At 39.7% G+C, this 16,343-nt stretch overlaps 1 protein-coding gene across 1 annotated transcript in view; it reads right to left on the bottom strand.

The window, feature by feature from the left end:
• Positions 1-113: 113 nt before the first annotated feature.
• The window catches only part of LOC119339338, a 32,939-nt gene continuing 16,709 nt past the window's right edge, over positions 114-16,343 (bottom strand). The window contains exons 37-62 of the mRNA XM_037611443.1: positions 15,958-16,272; positions 15,533-15,880; positions 14,967-15,453; positions 14,620-14,783; positions 13,841-14,000; positions 13,413-13,673; positions 11,352-11,540; positions 11,209-11,251; positions 11,009-11,127; positions 9,960-10,883; positions 9,800-9,873; positions 9,388-9,727; positions 9,210-9,308; positions 8,986-9,138; positions 8,143-8,324; positions 7,563-8,063; positions 6,907-7,084; positions 6,685-6,821; positions 3,608-3,734; positions 2,977-3,198; positions 2,546-2,905; positions 1,954-2,112; positions 1,406-1,882; positions 1,267-1,319; positions 1,079-1,187; positions 114-905 (exon numbers count right to left, since the gene is read on the bottom strand). Of these exons, the coding sequence (XP_037467340.1) occupies positions 570-905; positions 1,079-1,187; positions 1,267-1,319; positions 1,406-1,882; positions 1,954-2,112; positions 2,546-2,905; positions 2,977-3,198; positions 3,608-3,734; positions 6,685-6,821; positions 6,907-7,084; positions 7,563-8,063; positions 8,143-8,324; positions 8,986-9,138; positions 9,210-9,308; positions 9,388-9,727; positions 9,800-9,873; positions 9,960-10,883; positions 11,009-11,127; positions 11,209-11,251; positions 11,352-11,540; positions 13,413-13,673; positions 13,841-14,000; positions 14,620-14,783; positions 14,967-15,453; positions 15,533-15,880; positions 15,958-16,272 (6,517 nt within the window). The 3' untranslated portion in view covers positions 114-569. The remainder of the gene's footprint in view (positions 906-1,078; positions 1,188-1,266; positions 1,320-1,405; positions 1,883-1,953; positions 2,113-2,545; positions 2,906-2,976; positions 3,199-3,607; positions 3,735-6,684; positions 6,822-6,906; positions 7,085-7,562; positions 8,064-8,142; positions 8,325-8,985; positions 9,139-9,209; positions 9,309-9,387; positions 9,728-9,799; positions 9,874-9,959; positions 10,884-11,008; positions 11,128-11,208; positions 11,252-11,351; positions 11,541-13,412; positions 13,674-13,840; positions 14,001-14,619; positions 14,784-14,966; positions 15,454-15,532; positions 15,881-15,957; positions 16,273-16,343) is intronic.

Below are 16,343 nucleotides of genomic sequence, written 5' to 3'. Positions count from 1 at the left end.
AGCGCGAGGAGCTCCTGCTCTGGCGGTCTGCACAAAAGATGGTAAATACAAGCTTGAGGCAGGGCAGGAGCTCTACATTTGTCTTGTTCAGTTGGCTAGTTTTGACAGCATCAAGCAGAACTGCAAATAGCAACAGCACCACAGCAGAAAGAGCACTATAACAACGTGTTACAAAATGTACACTTACAGCCATTCCCCCCTCTACTAGTTTACACTCTAGCCGGTATTGACAAGCATCAAGCAGAAATACAAATCCCAGCAACAGCCAAAAAACAAAGCCAAGCTAGCACATTATCTCTCCCCGCAAAAATGCCATGCTCAATAACATAATGCCGACCAAAACTGTACAAAAATATTTCATATCCGAGACAAACTATCTTGCGCAAGATTGCTGGGTCTTCTCTTTTGCATTGCATAGCAAAGTTTCTCATTTTCATATATTATACTCCCTCCGTCCCAAATGTAAGATCATTTTTGACACTATCATAGTGTCGGGATGGAGGGAGTATTATACATACCGCTCCTGATGTCTCTGATGCATGGCAAGTCTGCTTCGCCTCATAGGATCATTAATCTGATGCTCGCTGGAGATAGGCCTCCAAGATCTTCTTAGGCTTCTGCTCAGACTGCTCTTTTGGAAGACGGAGTGCCATGAATTGCAGCGAACTGCTCTGAACTTGGTAAATGTAGCATCCCCATGGGTAAGCATCTGAGGAAGCCCATACTATCTGATCCTCAAACACTGCATCCTCCGCAAATCTCTCATTCACGCAAAAGGCGCAATCAAGAGGGGGCTCTTCGAAAGCAGAAACAGCCACACATCCCAGAGCCACGTATCCCTCAGGTGGCCTTGGTTGCCATAATGATACAGGGCTCCTGTAATCCTCGGCGCAATTTCTCCAAACCTGTGTGCACGATAAAACAAAAACTGAAATCAGTTTTGCATAGCCAAAACACTATATACTACAGTGCAATCTCAAAGCTGACTAGAAGTATCAAGCAGACAGGTCTAGGACATTTAGTTGATGTCCTGTCAACCTTACAGAATGAAATAGAAAATGTTTCACTGAACACTGACCAGGTCATAGCCAAGAGGAAGCACAAAATTGTCGTTAACATTCTTGTAGATAGCAGCAAAATGTGGTGGATGGATGCCAACATGAGCGACATCTCCAATTGAGACATACCTACAAATAAGCGGTTCTATACTTTGAGCATCAGTGCAGAAAATAGGTATATTAGATGGATACAAGTATAGTTTCATACCCACTAGGGCATAGGGGTCTCCAGATGCTAAAAATCCTTCCATCGTCTGCAACCTGGAATATAAATTCATGATTGTGGTTACCTCAGTACACCAGCTCCGAACTTCTTTTGATCTCTATGAAGAATTCAGCCAACTTACCTGCTTCCCAAGTAGTTTACACCGGCTCCGAACTTCTTGTTCACTACTCCACATTTTCTGGAAGTTAACTGTGTGGTTTATAAGTCGATGCTCAATATTACTGGACGCTCCTCTTGAGCTTAGCAAAGGCCTAGCAGGACTCTGGGATTCCCTTCTATCATCATCTGATGCAAAATATACAGGGCGCTGGCCAGAAGGAACCTTCAAGGGTACAACTTTCGTGCCTGTCTGGTGAGATCTCCACATTTTTCGTATTGAAGAACAAAGTAGAACAGCCTGAGCTTCCCGTTCTTCATCAACACTGCACTTTATAAGCCTTACAAAGTTCTCAGACCTCCTAAAGTTCTTCAGATGTATGATTACATGTGAAGGCCTCTGATACCCAGCTTTTGCAAGTTCCAATGCAAGTACTTCTTCCCAAGGGACATCCCAAAGTATTTTGGAAGGTTTCCTGTCCATTTTATCTAGATCCAAGCACTAATAAAAGGACAAGTTTAGTCAAAATTTAGAGGAATGTACTAAGAGAATCAGATAAAAAGAAGCATTACCTGAAGGAGTATCACCCTCTTGTTGGTTACTAAAGCAATCCTCTGGTTTGGCACAATAAAATGATCTTCGTAGTAATCAGACCATGCATACTTAGAAGGTTCTCGAAATAAGTCTGTGCATGCAAAATATCTGCTAGCTTCTGCCAGGTAAAGGGTCATCTGAAGAATGGAGTAACAAAACATTAGTGTACAACATATTAATAGCATCGTCGCAAAGCCATGCATGCTGGCTTGGTTAGAAACTTAATGTGAGTGCAAAATCAAAGAAAGGGGGCCTTTTATCTCAGTGAAACCAGATCTATAATGATTGACACTGTTATATTAAATTCATGTCTTGTTTTCAATTGACACATACCACCAAACACAACTTTGACCATCCATTTTTAATATTATGAAAATACTCTATGGTTTGAGTTAACGTACTTTGATTGCTTGGATCACAGGACATCGCCTGTTTGCTAGAGATAGTAGTATGTTTTGACAAAATTGTAGTCCATTTATTATATTTCGCTCTTTACATCACTCAAGCTCTCTTCTATTAAAATAAATCACCAAAGTAAAAATGACGAACAAATATGAAAAAGCAATGCACCTGGCCAGCAGCTTCTAAACTGTCATACTCTCTTATCACACCATCTCGATGAATAGCACGAGGATCTCTAATCCGCTGAGGAACAAATTTGTTATTCAGAATATTCACACACTTTATAAAGCTGGCACTGATTCCATCAACTGTCAAGGAGAAAAAATCCAGGGCACCACTCAAAGGTTGAACAATGCACCCCACAAAGGCACGACCAAGACCATGTGCAATGCCAATAACACCATACTGCCTGGCACTCTCAACTGGCTTTCTTAAAACACCCGAAACCCCAAAAGCCAAACCCTGAGCAAATGCTTCAGTCCCTTGAACTAGTCCATCACCAACGCCAGTGATTCTCCTTGACCAACCCTGAATCATACTCAACTTGAAATGCCTGGTGGAGTACATAAACAAGAATATACTAAAACACGCAATTTTACCTGCTTTGATCTCAGTTGAAGAAATTGCCCATCAGTAGAGAGCTCTGCAAATCCTTTACTGAGTGATGACAAAGTTGATTTTGTCACTCCAAGAAAATCCACAGAAAATATAAGGTGCAGAGGATTGTGGATGAGGTCTCTTTTGATTCGGTTAACAATAGCAGGGACAATTGCGCTCTTTCGCATAAACCGGCTTTTGTGCATTACCTTCCTAAGATGCACCTAAAGCAAACAACACAGTATAAAATTACTGTTAATAAGACCGAAATATATCTCACAGTTCATAATTCAGAAACAAACATGCTCAACAGTTTCCAATAGTAATGTGCACAGAGCTACTTCAGCAGTCCGATTAAGTTATGAATCAATTCAAGATAGAAATGATCACTTATTGGTTTGAGCTCTTTTCCATGCACCTAGAGATTTATTAGTTAGGGAAGAGTTCAAATAAAATTAAAATAGTAGTACTGAAGTATGTCTAGCTTTCCTCTGAACAGTAGTTACCCTGATGTGGACCACGGTACATATCAACTAAGTTAGGTGAGCATTGGACAAGAAACATGATCTTGAGTATATAAGTTAATTTTGATCTGGTCCCAACATGATTTGCCAATAAATAATGTTCAGCTACCTGAATCTTGAGTGCATTGCCCACAGCCGATAGGACAGGACTCCAAATACCAAGGACACCACGTGGCCTTTGAGTAGGTGCAGTTTCTAGAGATATTTTAAGCCTTATCTCTGAAATATCAACAAGCCTGAAATTTTAAAATATTATGTCATACCCAGCTAACTTCTGTTCAAAAATGTTAGTAGTAAAAGTCAACGCTTTCATAAATTTAACACAATAAATGAAACATGCTCAACTTAACCTGTGTAACTTTTCTAAACACAAATTGTTACTCCCTCCATTCCACAATGTAGTGCCTATAGATTTTTGTGAAAGTCAAACTTTGCCAACTTTGACCAAGTGTATAGAAAAAACTATCTACATCTACAATATCAAACATATACATTCTGAAAATATAACTCGCGATGTATCCAGTGATGTCCATTTGGTATTCTAGATGTACCTACTTTTCTCTGTAGATATGGTCAAAGTTTGTAATGTTTGACTTTTGCAAAAATCTATAGGCACTACATTATGGAACGGAGGGAGTATCATATATGTTTTGACTTTTGTGGTACTAGTGGAAACTTGAACGAACACATATAATACAGCAGTGTTTACTTAGCACAACAACAAAATTACCGAATTCCAGAACACTTTCTACTGAGAGAAACCAAAATAATAAGGCTGGAATAAAAACGAACAAGAGAAACGGAAATCAATAGGACAACAATACACTGTTAAGCCAAATGAGATGTGAAAATTCCTGCAAATCTTTGTAGGATGCGCACAATACGTCATACTCCCTCTGTATCACAATATAAGACGTTTCTAGAGTATATCTTTTTTGCCTATACATTGATATCCCATCAGAAATACATAAAATAAAATAGCTTAAATATAGGTCGCAACACATGGAATGTTTAATATCATGTATGGAAATTCCTACAAAAAAAATCATATATGGAAGCTAAGCAACAGTTTTGCAGGACATAGGATTATTTGCTCATCTTAAATACCCCATATCATACATTTCCAAGTATCACATGACCAACAATATCTGACAAGCGGATATAATATATTAAGCTGAAAAAAGCTAATGTACAATCATTCTTTGAAATGCCATCTTAAATTGTGCTCTAGTACTTAAAAAAAGGGGCTGCATCTATCTGGATGGAAGTGCTAATACTTAAATATCACTTGTAGCGGATGCAATAGCGGTAGCAGGGTAATAATAGCACATTAGAACAAAGTGGGCTCTATAGCACTTGTCAGGCCACTATGAGTTTGATACTTTGATTGCTTCAGCAATGTCAAACATGTGATCTAATTTGGACCAGTTTAGCCTACATGCATTATTTCTATTTTGCGACTTCAAATTAATTTGCTGTCTAAAAAGTTGTTGTCATAAATTTATTGGAAACTCAAAATGTATGCACATATTATGCTCATGATGTTTATTCTGCATTAGTTTGATACTAGAACATGATGATGTTCACATGGTTCTTTATCTTTGCTCTTGTAAATATCTGAGTTGGTGGTGGTCCATTCACCCTCAGAGATTAACTCTTAGGGTTTGGATACCAGGATTGTAGGAAGCTAGTTCTCGTTAACCTCGATTCTGGTGTAACAACCTAAATTCTTGTTTGAATTGTCTAGCCGCTTCATGGATAGAAAACCAAGTTTTACAGAAGCCCGACAACCCAGCTTTTAGAAAAACGACTAATTGGCATTTTTGCATAATCTGGTTTTCTATACGGCTGCCATGAAGTCGTTGGAGAGAGACGTGTTGAGGCGTCGCGCCGTGACGTCCTCTCCATGCACAAGCTCGCTGCTGGTGCTCGGACATGACCGTCACCGTATGGGATGGAGAGGTGGGAGTGTCCACGGCAGGCAGGGCGCGCATGGAGAGGTGGGAGTGACCACGGCAGGCAGGGCGCGCATGGCGACGATTACTACATGGTGAACTCTGCCGGCAGCCACAAGAGCTCGACAAGGCCACCACGGGCATCTCTTGGTACAGATCTCTGCCGGCGGCGAAAACGAGACCACCATGGGCACCTCAGCTGGAGTGACATAGAGCTTGACGAAGATGCCGCGGCGGAGGAAGCGATGTGGTGGGCGGGAGGTGAGCCGTGCAATGCGGTCCAGAAGCATTGTGTCTGCGCTGAGAGCCGAACTGGGCTACCACCTTGTTGCAGTTGACTCCTTGTGCCGCCAGGACCATGCAGGTTACCTCCCACATGGTCACCACCTGTACCTGTGGCTTATCATCATCTATATGTTCACTTCGACCTCTGGCTTCCAGGACTGCAATCATAACGCAGCATCGTACTGGATTTTAGGGCTAGTCCCACGGCCGAGGATGATGAACAGAAGGTTGATAGAATAGAATTCGGGCCATCAATTTAGTGTGTGTGGCCAGCAGAAGTTATAGACGGTGGCCCTCTTATTTTCACATCCAAACAAGGAATAGTATAAACCTACCTTAACAGAAAAACTAACAAAAACTGGTTTGCCAAAATCTCACCTCTAATTCTTTATATCCAAACAACTACTTAAGTTGCCAAGAAATTAATTACCACGATTGTCATACATTCTATGTAGTAGATAGATGTAGCACGCCATTCTGATTAGTCAATTTGATTGACATATATTTTGAGATTTGTTTTATTTGCACAAAGTTAGGAACTATGATAACACAAGAGTTTAAACAAATTATGCAATAAAAACAGTTCCTATAGAAATGCATGAGCATTTAACTTCCATGGTCACTATTTAACTAGTTACTCAAAATAATAAAGTTTTAGAGTCCTAATAATGTAGTATGTAATGTATTGCCTGCTATAACTACAGGATACGCGGAAACCAATCCCGAAATTAGAAATTGAGCAAGATAACAAATGTAGTGCTAGTCCACAACTTCGAAGTTTCAGCTATTATACTGGTGAACAACTCAGTACGTAAAACCGTAAAATATTAGTAACAGAAACAACTCAAATACAGGATGTATCCATCTCAGAAATAAGTGAAATATTCTTAAAGCTACTGCCGTAATTATGTGGCAAACTGAGTTTCAACATAACATAGGTGCTTACTCTATTCTTATCTCAGGATCCACTTCAGTGACAGTTGAGCTGCTGGAGGTGCCGGTAAAGCGAAGATTGTTGTAGAAATCAACCAGTGCCCAAACAATAGGTTCATGAATATTCAACCTCCATGTTTGGTCAGTTACCTAGAAGAGAGAAAATTGTCCACTTTTAGCATTGCTGGTACTTTATAGATTTGTTTGTCGAAAAACTGTGCAGCACAAATATTACCCGTATATAGACATGCGGGTAGACTTGAATACCATTCGAAGTTACATTGCTTACAGCAATGTTCGCTTTGAAAACAGGATGATTTGAATCAGGCATGCTCTCAGTTGCCAAAACAACAGGCATTATGGACAACGGCAATTGATTATCGAGTTGCAACTGGCCTATGATCAACTTAAATCTGAAAAAAAAATATTCGTCAGCAGAAAAAAGCAGTGGCACAAGCAATGCTAGGATAGAAGGCATATGTAGAGCGAGCTTCAAAGCAACATTATCTCTAACCACTCACCATTGCAAATGCTGAAAGGGGCTGTGATTTGCCTAAATCAAGCAGCTGGTCTAGTACAAATAAGAAATTGACAACAAACCAAATAAACCTCCTAGATGCCCAACATTTCTATGAAGCAATATATGCACCTTTTTAACAAGATTTCAAACATGCTACTTCAGGCTTTGTCATCTCTTTTTGTCAAAAGACAAAAGAGCAGCTTCAACCAACAGACTTATATAACATACAAGACAAGGAAGAAAGAAATGTATCTCAGGATCCCCACAAAACAGAAATGGTTACTCTTGCTCAGAAAACAATGTTGATTTTCAGCAAAAATGTGTGTATGAACAAAAATTTGATCGAATAGTATATGCATGTGAAGGTATACCTGCTAGTGGTCCCAGAGTCATAACCAGTCATGTATGAGATGAAAACCTTCTGCAGATTTAAGTACAAAAGCTCTCTTGGCTTATGATCAATCAAAGAGACTCCAACAACTCCCAGTTCAATAATAAGCTCCAAGGGTCCAGCTCCTGTCTCTGTCTCATTTTGCATCAACGTAGATGCAACCAGTTCAGATTCAGGTGACCCCTCCTGTCTTCTTTGGTAATCGGTGAACCTCAATATTGTGACATCGGCAGTCTCAACTATGTTGAACTTGACGCCGTGCTCCCCGAAACTGGTGGAACTTGCAACAGGGTTTTCAAGGTCAACATACTGGAAACTAGTAACATCTCCTTTCTGTATGCTAACATCAACGGCTTTCTGTCCATATGGATCATCCCAAGAATATTTTCTGGTCGAAAGTGGTTTCACTTGGATCCAAGTATCTTCACCTAAACCAGACTGGCGAGTACCAATAGTTGCATTACTTGTCCGGTTCTCGATCCTGAAACCAGTCATATCATTGTCATAGTTAGAGAGATGAGGGTTTCGTACCTGCAAACTATTGTAAGATCACTTCATACCTGATCGGCCCATCTGTGGGCTCCAAACGGAATACAACCAGGAATCTTGAACCCTCCTCATAACCACGTATCTCAGCTTTCACAAATTTCTGAGTACGGTCCTGCTTTCTCATTGCTATTACGATAGTATCTTCTTTTACTATATCCAGAGGCTGACACCAGTCAGTATCTTCCAATCGGACCTTCAGATAAGATAGCTCATGACTGTAAATACACCTTATAATAATTCTACCAGGAAATTATAAAATGAAAGGAAATTGTCATATCTGGAGGAAAGTAGAGCCAATGAGAACATCCAGAGCTTTTTACAGTTACTTTCTTTCCGAAGATAATGCAGGTGTATATATAATACTATTTGCATTTTTAGTACAACTAATGTTTACACAAGTGAAGTAAGAAAGATCCATAAAATGGGATTCTAAGACTAAAGGAGAACAGGATGCACAAGGCCAGCAGGTCCACTGTACTTTCCTTAGTTCCCTTAGATGAGCAAAACCTTGAATAAGATATGCACAGTCTATTGTGCTAGTTATTATTGTACGAGATACTCTCCACCTTTCACAGAACTTTTAATGTAAGTATTTTCTAGTTATTATTGTACGAGATACTCCACCTTTCATAAAACTTCTAATGTAAGTATTTTCTTCATAACAATATACACGACGCTGAGATGCAAATGAAAATGACCAATGGAAGTTGTAAGCATCTGTTAATTCAAATGTTGCGTGAACAACCAGAGAGCATAAAGAGAACTGTCGCAAAAGATTTGTTTAGTTTTGAATAAAGCTTCGTGAGCAATTCATGTATAAATCTGGAGCTAGCATTACGATCGATAAGTAGTACCTGCAGTTTGTCAGGTCCCACTTCAGAGTACAAAAAGGAGACTCTCCTGTCATACGCATGTAGGACCTTCGGATCATCTCCAGCACTAAGTTTTATGAACATATCTTGGCCAACCCTGTTTGTAAAAGTTGTGTATGGCCGTACATAGATAACCTGTTGTACTATGACATGAAGTTAACTGATTAACAATTTTCATATGAAGTTAAAGGTTAACGTTCAGTTACCTTTGTTGGAACAGCTTGGTACGAGCATAACTTTGAGCAAAGAAATAGATGTGTGCACTTTCCATCATTATCATGGGCAGAAAGATCAACTGTACCATCCTAAAGAAACAAACAGATCATCTTAGGAACCGAAGATGTTAAAAAGAATATATATGTAAATGAATGCATCCAAGCTAACCATGTCAGCAAGAGGTGATAGTTCTTTGAGAGCTCCTAACTGTTGTCCATTTCTGGAGACACATGCTGAGAGACCTAAACCCTTAAAATTCAACCCAGATGCTATGGTGTATCCGTCGACCAATTCTTCATGTCCTATACCATAGAGCAGTTTATCACTTTTTTCTGCACGTGGGCGCGCAAGATAGCGTCTCTTGTCTCTTCTTCCAGTGATATCAATGAATTGCAAGGTGAGTGGAGGCAATCTTGCAAATGATATCCAATACGGAACATATATTCTGATAACCCTTGCCATCAGATAGTCCTTATCACTGCTTTGTTCAAGCATAATCTGCACAACTCTACAAGAGAAAGAAAGATGTAAAGTGTTCTATGAAATTATCCACAAAATATTTCCATGTTTGAATCCTCACCTTCCTGACAAAGAACTTCTTAGATTAATGAATTTTGAAGGAACTTCGGTGGGATGTGATATTGGAACAGGCTCCTTGGGGTTGGAGAAAAAACATGTCAACACTCACACTTCTAAAAAGCTACAACATCAGCTAGGAACAAAAACAAAATTATACATACATGTACTGATTCCCAACCCCCATGTGGAACAAGGGACAGGTACAAAGGATTTCTTGGATCAACATTTTGAACCTTCACAACCTCACCAGGGTTTAGCTCGCCCCGGGAGCAACTCGTCTCTTCCTCATCAAGGCGGCTGGCACTAACAGTGTAATGTGCAGGAACGGGAAGATAATATGTCAACGATAATGGGGATTTGATAATTATACTCCAATCGTATATTGGGTCAGTCCGGACATCTTTGCCTATCTCCTTGGCTTCTATACTCAAGCAAAACCATAATCCTTGACAAGTACTAGAAGACCCATCTATCTGTGAGCAGAACAGTAAGTTTTCAGATTCATACAGATCTGATACACATATATCTAGGACCTGCTCATTCCGGAACTCAGTTTGACTGCGCCTCTCCTGGACATCACTCCAGGAATGCTGCACAAGTTCATGATGAATGGTCGGTCTTAGTTGCAATGTATAAAGCACACCAGGATGTGAGAGACCTGACAATGGAACTGGAACAGTGGAACCAGGCTCCAACACACCAACTTCTATTTGATCATCTTTATCAGAATTCTCTAACTGGCCATCTGACCCCTCACTTTGAGAATCTCTTCCTTTTAGACGCAAATCAATAGCAAAATCCGTTGTATTGGTGATTGACACAAGGGAACGTATGCCAACGTATCTGTTTCCCTCCTTGACTGTTGCTTCACTAGCAATCACACAATCCCCAAACCTCCAACATGCTGCTGGCACAGCATAGTTCAACTTCATGTTTGTCCAAGGGCCATCTTTGGAAGGACTAATTTGTATATATCCACTCCTGCTTCTGTTAGGACTGGCTCTGCTTCCTTGTTTAGCAGTAGCCCTACCAGAAACAAGCACCGCAAATCTTATTTTTCCACTTGGTTTAAGAATTTCATGTTCCTGCATAATTATATTAACGCTAAGCAATCTTATTTAAATACAAAAAGAAGCATATTACTTGTGCACTCTATTCCAAAAAACCAAATGACTAATCTACAGCCTTGAATATCAGTTCTCACCACTACCTTGGTTGTCATAAGATCTCCTAAAGTCAGTTCAAACTTTGCATAGTCAGAACTTGAGGCAGAAGGGAGCTTTTGCACTACTTGCTTCAGTGGAGCGGAGTAAATACCAACGGGTTGACCTGTCGGTAAGACATGATAAAATATAAACAAGTGCAGGGAACACGAAAAAAGATACTCTAGTAGTTAATAAAGCCACAAACCTCTACCAGCATCAAGGACAACAAGTTCCAGAACATAATGCTCCTGATATGTAGTCAACAGAAGATATGGATGTTAAAGCAATGACCACAGTAAGAGAATAAATGACATGGATACTCAAAGAAAGAGTGCCCAGTTCACATACCTCAGAATTGACTTTGAAGAAAAACATTTCATTCCAAGTCACTTTTCTTGTGATTTGCGAAGAACTTTCTCCAGCAGCAGCACAAGTACGGGCACTCTGTTGCTGAACACCAGATATAGAACTACCTTCTGAATAGAGCCGCACTGCTGTCATATACTCACCAGTTGCTAACCCTTTACCAGCATTGATCTGTGAAGGAAAAACATGTCTAGAATGAGTAGAAATTTGCCTGTTGCTACAATTTATTTAGCAGATAGTTAATTCAAGTTTCATCATTTGACATAAGAAATAAATGATTCCATTAAGAAAGTTTAGATACTTTTAAGCATAAAATAAGTATATACTGAAAGAAGAGAAGCATAAGAGGTATTCAATATAGGAAGAGAAATCTTATGCGATGCTCCACAAACATGGTACTCATTCAGATGAGTTTCACCAACAAAACAATAAGTGAACACATTAGCCAAGCTAAATTTCAACCGAATCCTGGCGTTTCAGATGAGCCCTGAAATGCGAACGTACTAAAATTAAGCCTATACAATGTTTGTTGGCTGCATCTCCTCATCTAATGTGATGCTGGGCAATTTCCAATCAATCTTCATATGGTAATATAAAACGCTACAATCTAATGTGATGCTGGGAATTTTCCATTCAATCTTCATATGGTAATATAAGACGCTACGGAACCATCATCAGCATATCTAAACCTGCAATCACTGGCTGATAAACGCATGCAACTCCATAGCTGGCTGGTCTTCTGAAAGTCTGGACACTGAATTGTCCAAATCTCTACATAGTGTCTCGAGGTTGTGAGTGCTTCTAGCTGACTTTTCGGGTTTCCCTAAGTTGGCTATCTGCACCTGGAGACTCGACTTCACTCTTTTGTCAAACAATGTGGGCTAGAACATGTATGAAATGGTACAGCTTCGAACATTTTTTCCTGCAAACTGGTCATCGCCAGTCACATTGCTGAGTACAACCGAAATCAGTTTCAAGTTATGCCCACTTAGTTTACGGTCAGTAACCAGTCGGGAAATGGTGGAACCACTTAGTGTAACTGGGTTGGCACTAACATTGCACCACATGAATGTTAGAGCTGTTCAAGGAACCCTGGCTGGCCAAATTTTCAACTCAGGCTAGATGTTCACCCATGAGCCCAAATAAAACAACGATTTCATATACAGAAAAAATTACAGCTGATATCCAATTCAGGAAATGGTAATAGAATGCTATCTATTCAAAGAATAATAACTATTCAGCATTTGAGATTGACCTTTTTCAGGGAGGCCAGACTTGATTCTTGCCATACAAGGCCGAGTTTTTCTGGCACAGCCTGGTGTTTGGACAGGTCTAGCATATGAATTGAGCATGACATGTGCATAGGATGAATTGACCAATGTGGCCCATCTGGCCAAGTGTTGGCCCATGAGGGTCATAAGTCATAGCTCTTGTGTAACAGTAACACTATATTGCTAATGGGAGGAGGTGTTGTTAATAGATATTCTCCCTCCGTACCTAATATGCCAAATTCTCATTTTGCTTGCAGCTTTAGTTGTGTGTTACTTACATACTTTGTATTTCCTTCATCTTTCAATTTACTTGTGATGTTTAGGATTTTCGGATGTGCTTTGGTTCCTGCAGAACCTTGTAAACTTTACACAACATTTTGTTAGCAAGTATGTCCTGCCATACTGTTCTCTAAGTGTGAGATACTAGTATAATATATTCAGCTGCTAATGGCCAAATGTTAATGAGAAAAAAAAATGAAGTAGATGAAGAGTTTACATCTACAGTACCATTTTGCGAACAGATAAGCATCACACAAACATGCAAATGTATTGAATGTTCAGCTACAACATCAAATACTACTCCCTCCGTTCCTAACTATGTCTTTTTAGAGATTTCAAATGGACTACCACATACGGATGTATATAGACATATTTTAGAGTGTAGATTCACTCATTTTGCTCCATATGTAGTCACTTATTGAAATCTCTAGAATGACAAATATTTAGGAACGGAGGGAGTAGTACATAACGGAATGCAAAAGAAAAGACTTGCCTCAGCATCTGCGATAATAGCAGTTATCATCAGACGATATAACCTAGCAGATTTCCCTTTCAAATGAGAATCCAGTAGATCCCTTGATGCTGGAACTTTTATAGATCTATCATCCCCAGATGGCAACAGAGTAATATCTGAGCTCCTATATTCAGTTGTTCTTACGTATATGTCTTGACCAAGCTTGTTTTGTGGAATAACATAATAGTTCCTTCGCTGATGCACATCAAGAATGGATCCCTGAGTAGGGGAAGATGTTTCCTGGTCATGAAATTAAACAACACTTAATGAGTGGACAGATGGACAGATAAGAGAAGTGAGAAAAGTTCTTATAACATAACAGATGGCAAAATAGCAGAATATTATAGCCTAAGATAGCACAAAAAGAGAAACGGCTACATAATCAGAAGAAAACAGAAACGATTTACCTTCCTGTATAATTCATCACCAAGGGTAATATTGCTCCAGCTAAGATAAGCTTGTGATAACATGTTTGTATTTGAAGCTGACACATTCAAATTCAGATCCCGTGTCGAGGTAATACGGAGTTGCGCAGGAGAACCTGGTGTACTCACATCATACTGGTACCTAAAAACGCGAGAAAAATGAATACCAATTACAAAGTCGAAAACACCATAGCGAAAGCAATCTGCTCTTGTTATAAGCTACGGCAAGGCAGCTAGAACAATCTAGTCTACTGTTTGGCCTCCCCTTCTATAGGCGACAGAGACTGTAACAACTTGAACTGAACATATAACGCAATCAGTATAATCTTATCAAATTTGACTCATGGAACCAAAAAGAAACAAATACCATCTTTCCTTTCCATGCACCGATCCTACTGTGCATCTTACCTGCTGTTGGTGTGGGCCCGCGAGCAGCATAACAGTTCTGCATTTAGTCTGTGATTTCTGTGTCTACTTTCTAATATGGTAATGTGATATGGCCTGATGGAAGGTAAACCAGACCAAACCTGTTCTTGCTCAGGCTCAAACAGTTACCAAATACTACCTCTGTACACTAATATAAGACGTTTTTGCAGTTTACAGAGGGAGTAATAAAACTTCACAACAAAGAAAAGGTCTACAGTTTGCCTTGAGCTTGAAACGCTGAGAAAATACTACAGAAAACAAGTATGTTGCAAAGAAGAAAGATACCAACAAGAATTATGTGTATCTTGCAGGATTTAATTCCTGGAGGGAGTTACCTAAGAAATCCATCTGTTGGTTCAATGAAGGGCTCCCACGAATTACACTTGTCATTATAAGATCTGGCCACAAACGACAAACTCACAGTTGCATTTAGATGGTGAGGACCCCCATGATAACTAAATCCAACACCATCAAAAGATATACCAAATAATGGCACCATCTGAAAAGAAAAGGTTAATTAATATGAGAACAAAGAGTAACCAACAACTGGTGGGAAATCAGCACCAGACAAACAGCTAGCTCAAACTTTAGACAAAGGAACAAGCCACTGATCGTTGCATACAGTTAAACATCTCAAATATTGATAGCAGTCGATGCTGAAGTGAACTTGGACAAGACTCACCATTCCTCCATAATCATCAAAGGAAACAGCAGAGAACGTTTTTATTACAGCATCAATAATGATGTTATCTGAACTGCTAGATATAGGGGGGCCAGCAAGCTTCAGAGCGAGTCTTCTTGGAGGTTTACGAAATTCACTTCTAACAAGAAATGTACCGGCATCCTCATCCACAGTCCATAAACTAAAATTTTCAGATGTTTTAGAGCCACGTGAGTCCCATACGCTTTCCTCAGAAAATTGACCTCCCGTCACCATATCACTTCTAATACATCTTAGCATACTGAAATCCTCTTTCGTTGGTGGACCTTTAGATGCAACACATCCTAAAGCAACAAAACCAGGTGGAGCTTGAGGATAATAAAATGATATACCATCTCTACCCCTGTGCTTCTTAATTTGACCAACAATCTTATAACTTTCTGGGGCTCTTAGGAAGGTATCTTCACCAGTATCACGAAGGACAACAGCTGAATTCGGAGGTTCATACCTAAATTAAGAGTTATGTTTAAATTGCATATCGCAAAAAAAAATTGGAAGATGAAAAGTGTATCATATCAATTATATACCCGTTAAGAGCGATGTCCCCGAAGTAAAACATTCCTTCCGACATCATTGGACGCCATACTGAGAGCTTTTTTGGCGCAGACATTCCATCGTTTGACCAAACAAGTTTGAAGCTTGCTACTGCTTCAAACAGCCGACCTGAAGTCAACGCTGATCTCTCTATCTGAGAGGCATCGTCATTCCGATTATCTTTCCCTTTAGAGCTATTCTTCGAAGATGAATCCGCACTATTGAATAGCATATGGCGAAGATCGTAAGCATTTGGATGCACACTGACATTAGCAGGATCCCCCGGTAAAAAGGTACCAAAAGCATTATCAACGCGCCAAAATGACGTATTAGTATTACCCCTACAAAAATATAATGTGTGATTAGCATCTTCTATAGACGCACAATAAATATAAAAAGAAGGTATTGTTCATCTTACCTCAGTGCGATACAATCCCTTAGACCACATGAAGAAATCAAGGAAGCAGTTAAACAAAAAACTGCAGACAAAGGTGGTTCAGCAGTTCCAGCTGAAACTACACAACCCAAGGCAACATAGCCGGCAGGCGCTACAGGTAACCAAACAGAGCATAGCTGGTCAATCATAGAGAGACTACTTTTTGTATCTTTGTTGTCATGATGAAGTTCATTTGTTGCAGAACCAGATTGCCAGATTAGCTTATATGATAAAGGCCTTTTCACTCTTGCAACGTTTGTGTTCAAAGCAAGGACTCCTTTAGTTGGGGGTTCATTCCTAAGATGAAACAAATGATCAATTTCAATAAAGTCGTCCCATCAAATGACAAATATAAGAGAAACAGAAGT

Source organism: Triticum dicoccoides, chromosome 1B, assembly GCF_002162155.2.
Source record: "Triticum dicoccoides isolate Atlit2015 ecotype Zavitan chromosome 1B, WEW_v2.0, whole genome shotgun sequence".
NCBI classification, from domain to species: Eukaryota; Viridiplantae; Streptophyta; class Magnoliopsida; order Poales; family Poaceae; genus Triticum; species Triticum dicoccoides.
Note: the sequence above shows the minus strand (reverse complement) of the source record. Positions and strands in the feature narration are given on the sequence as shown.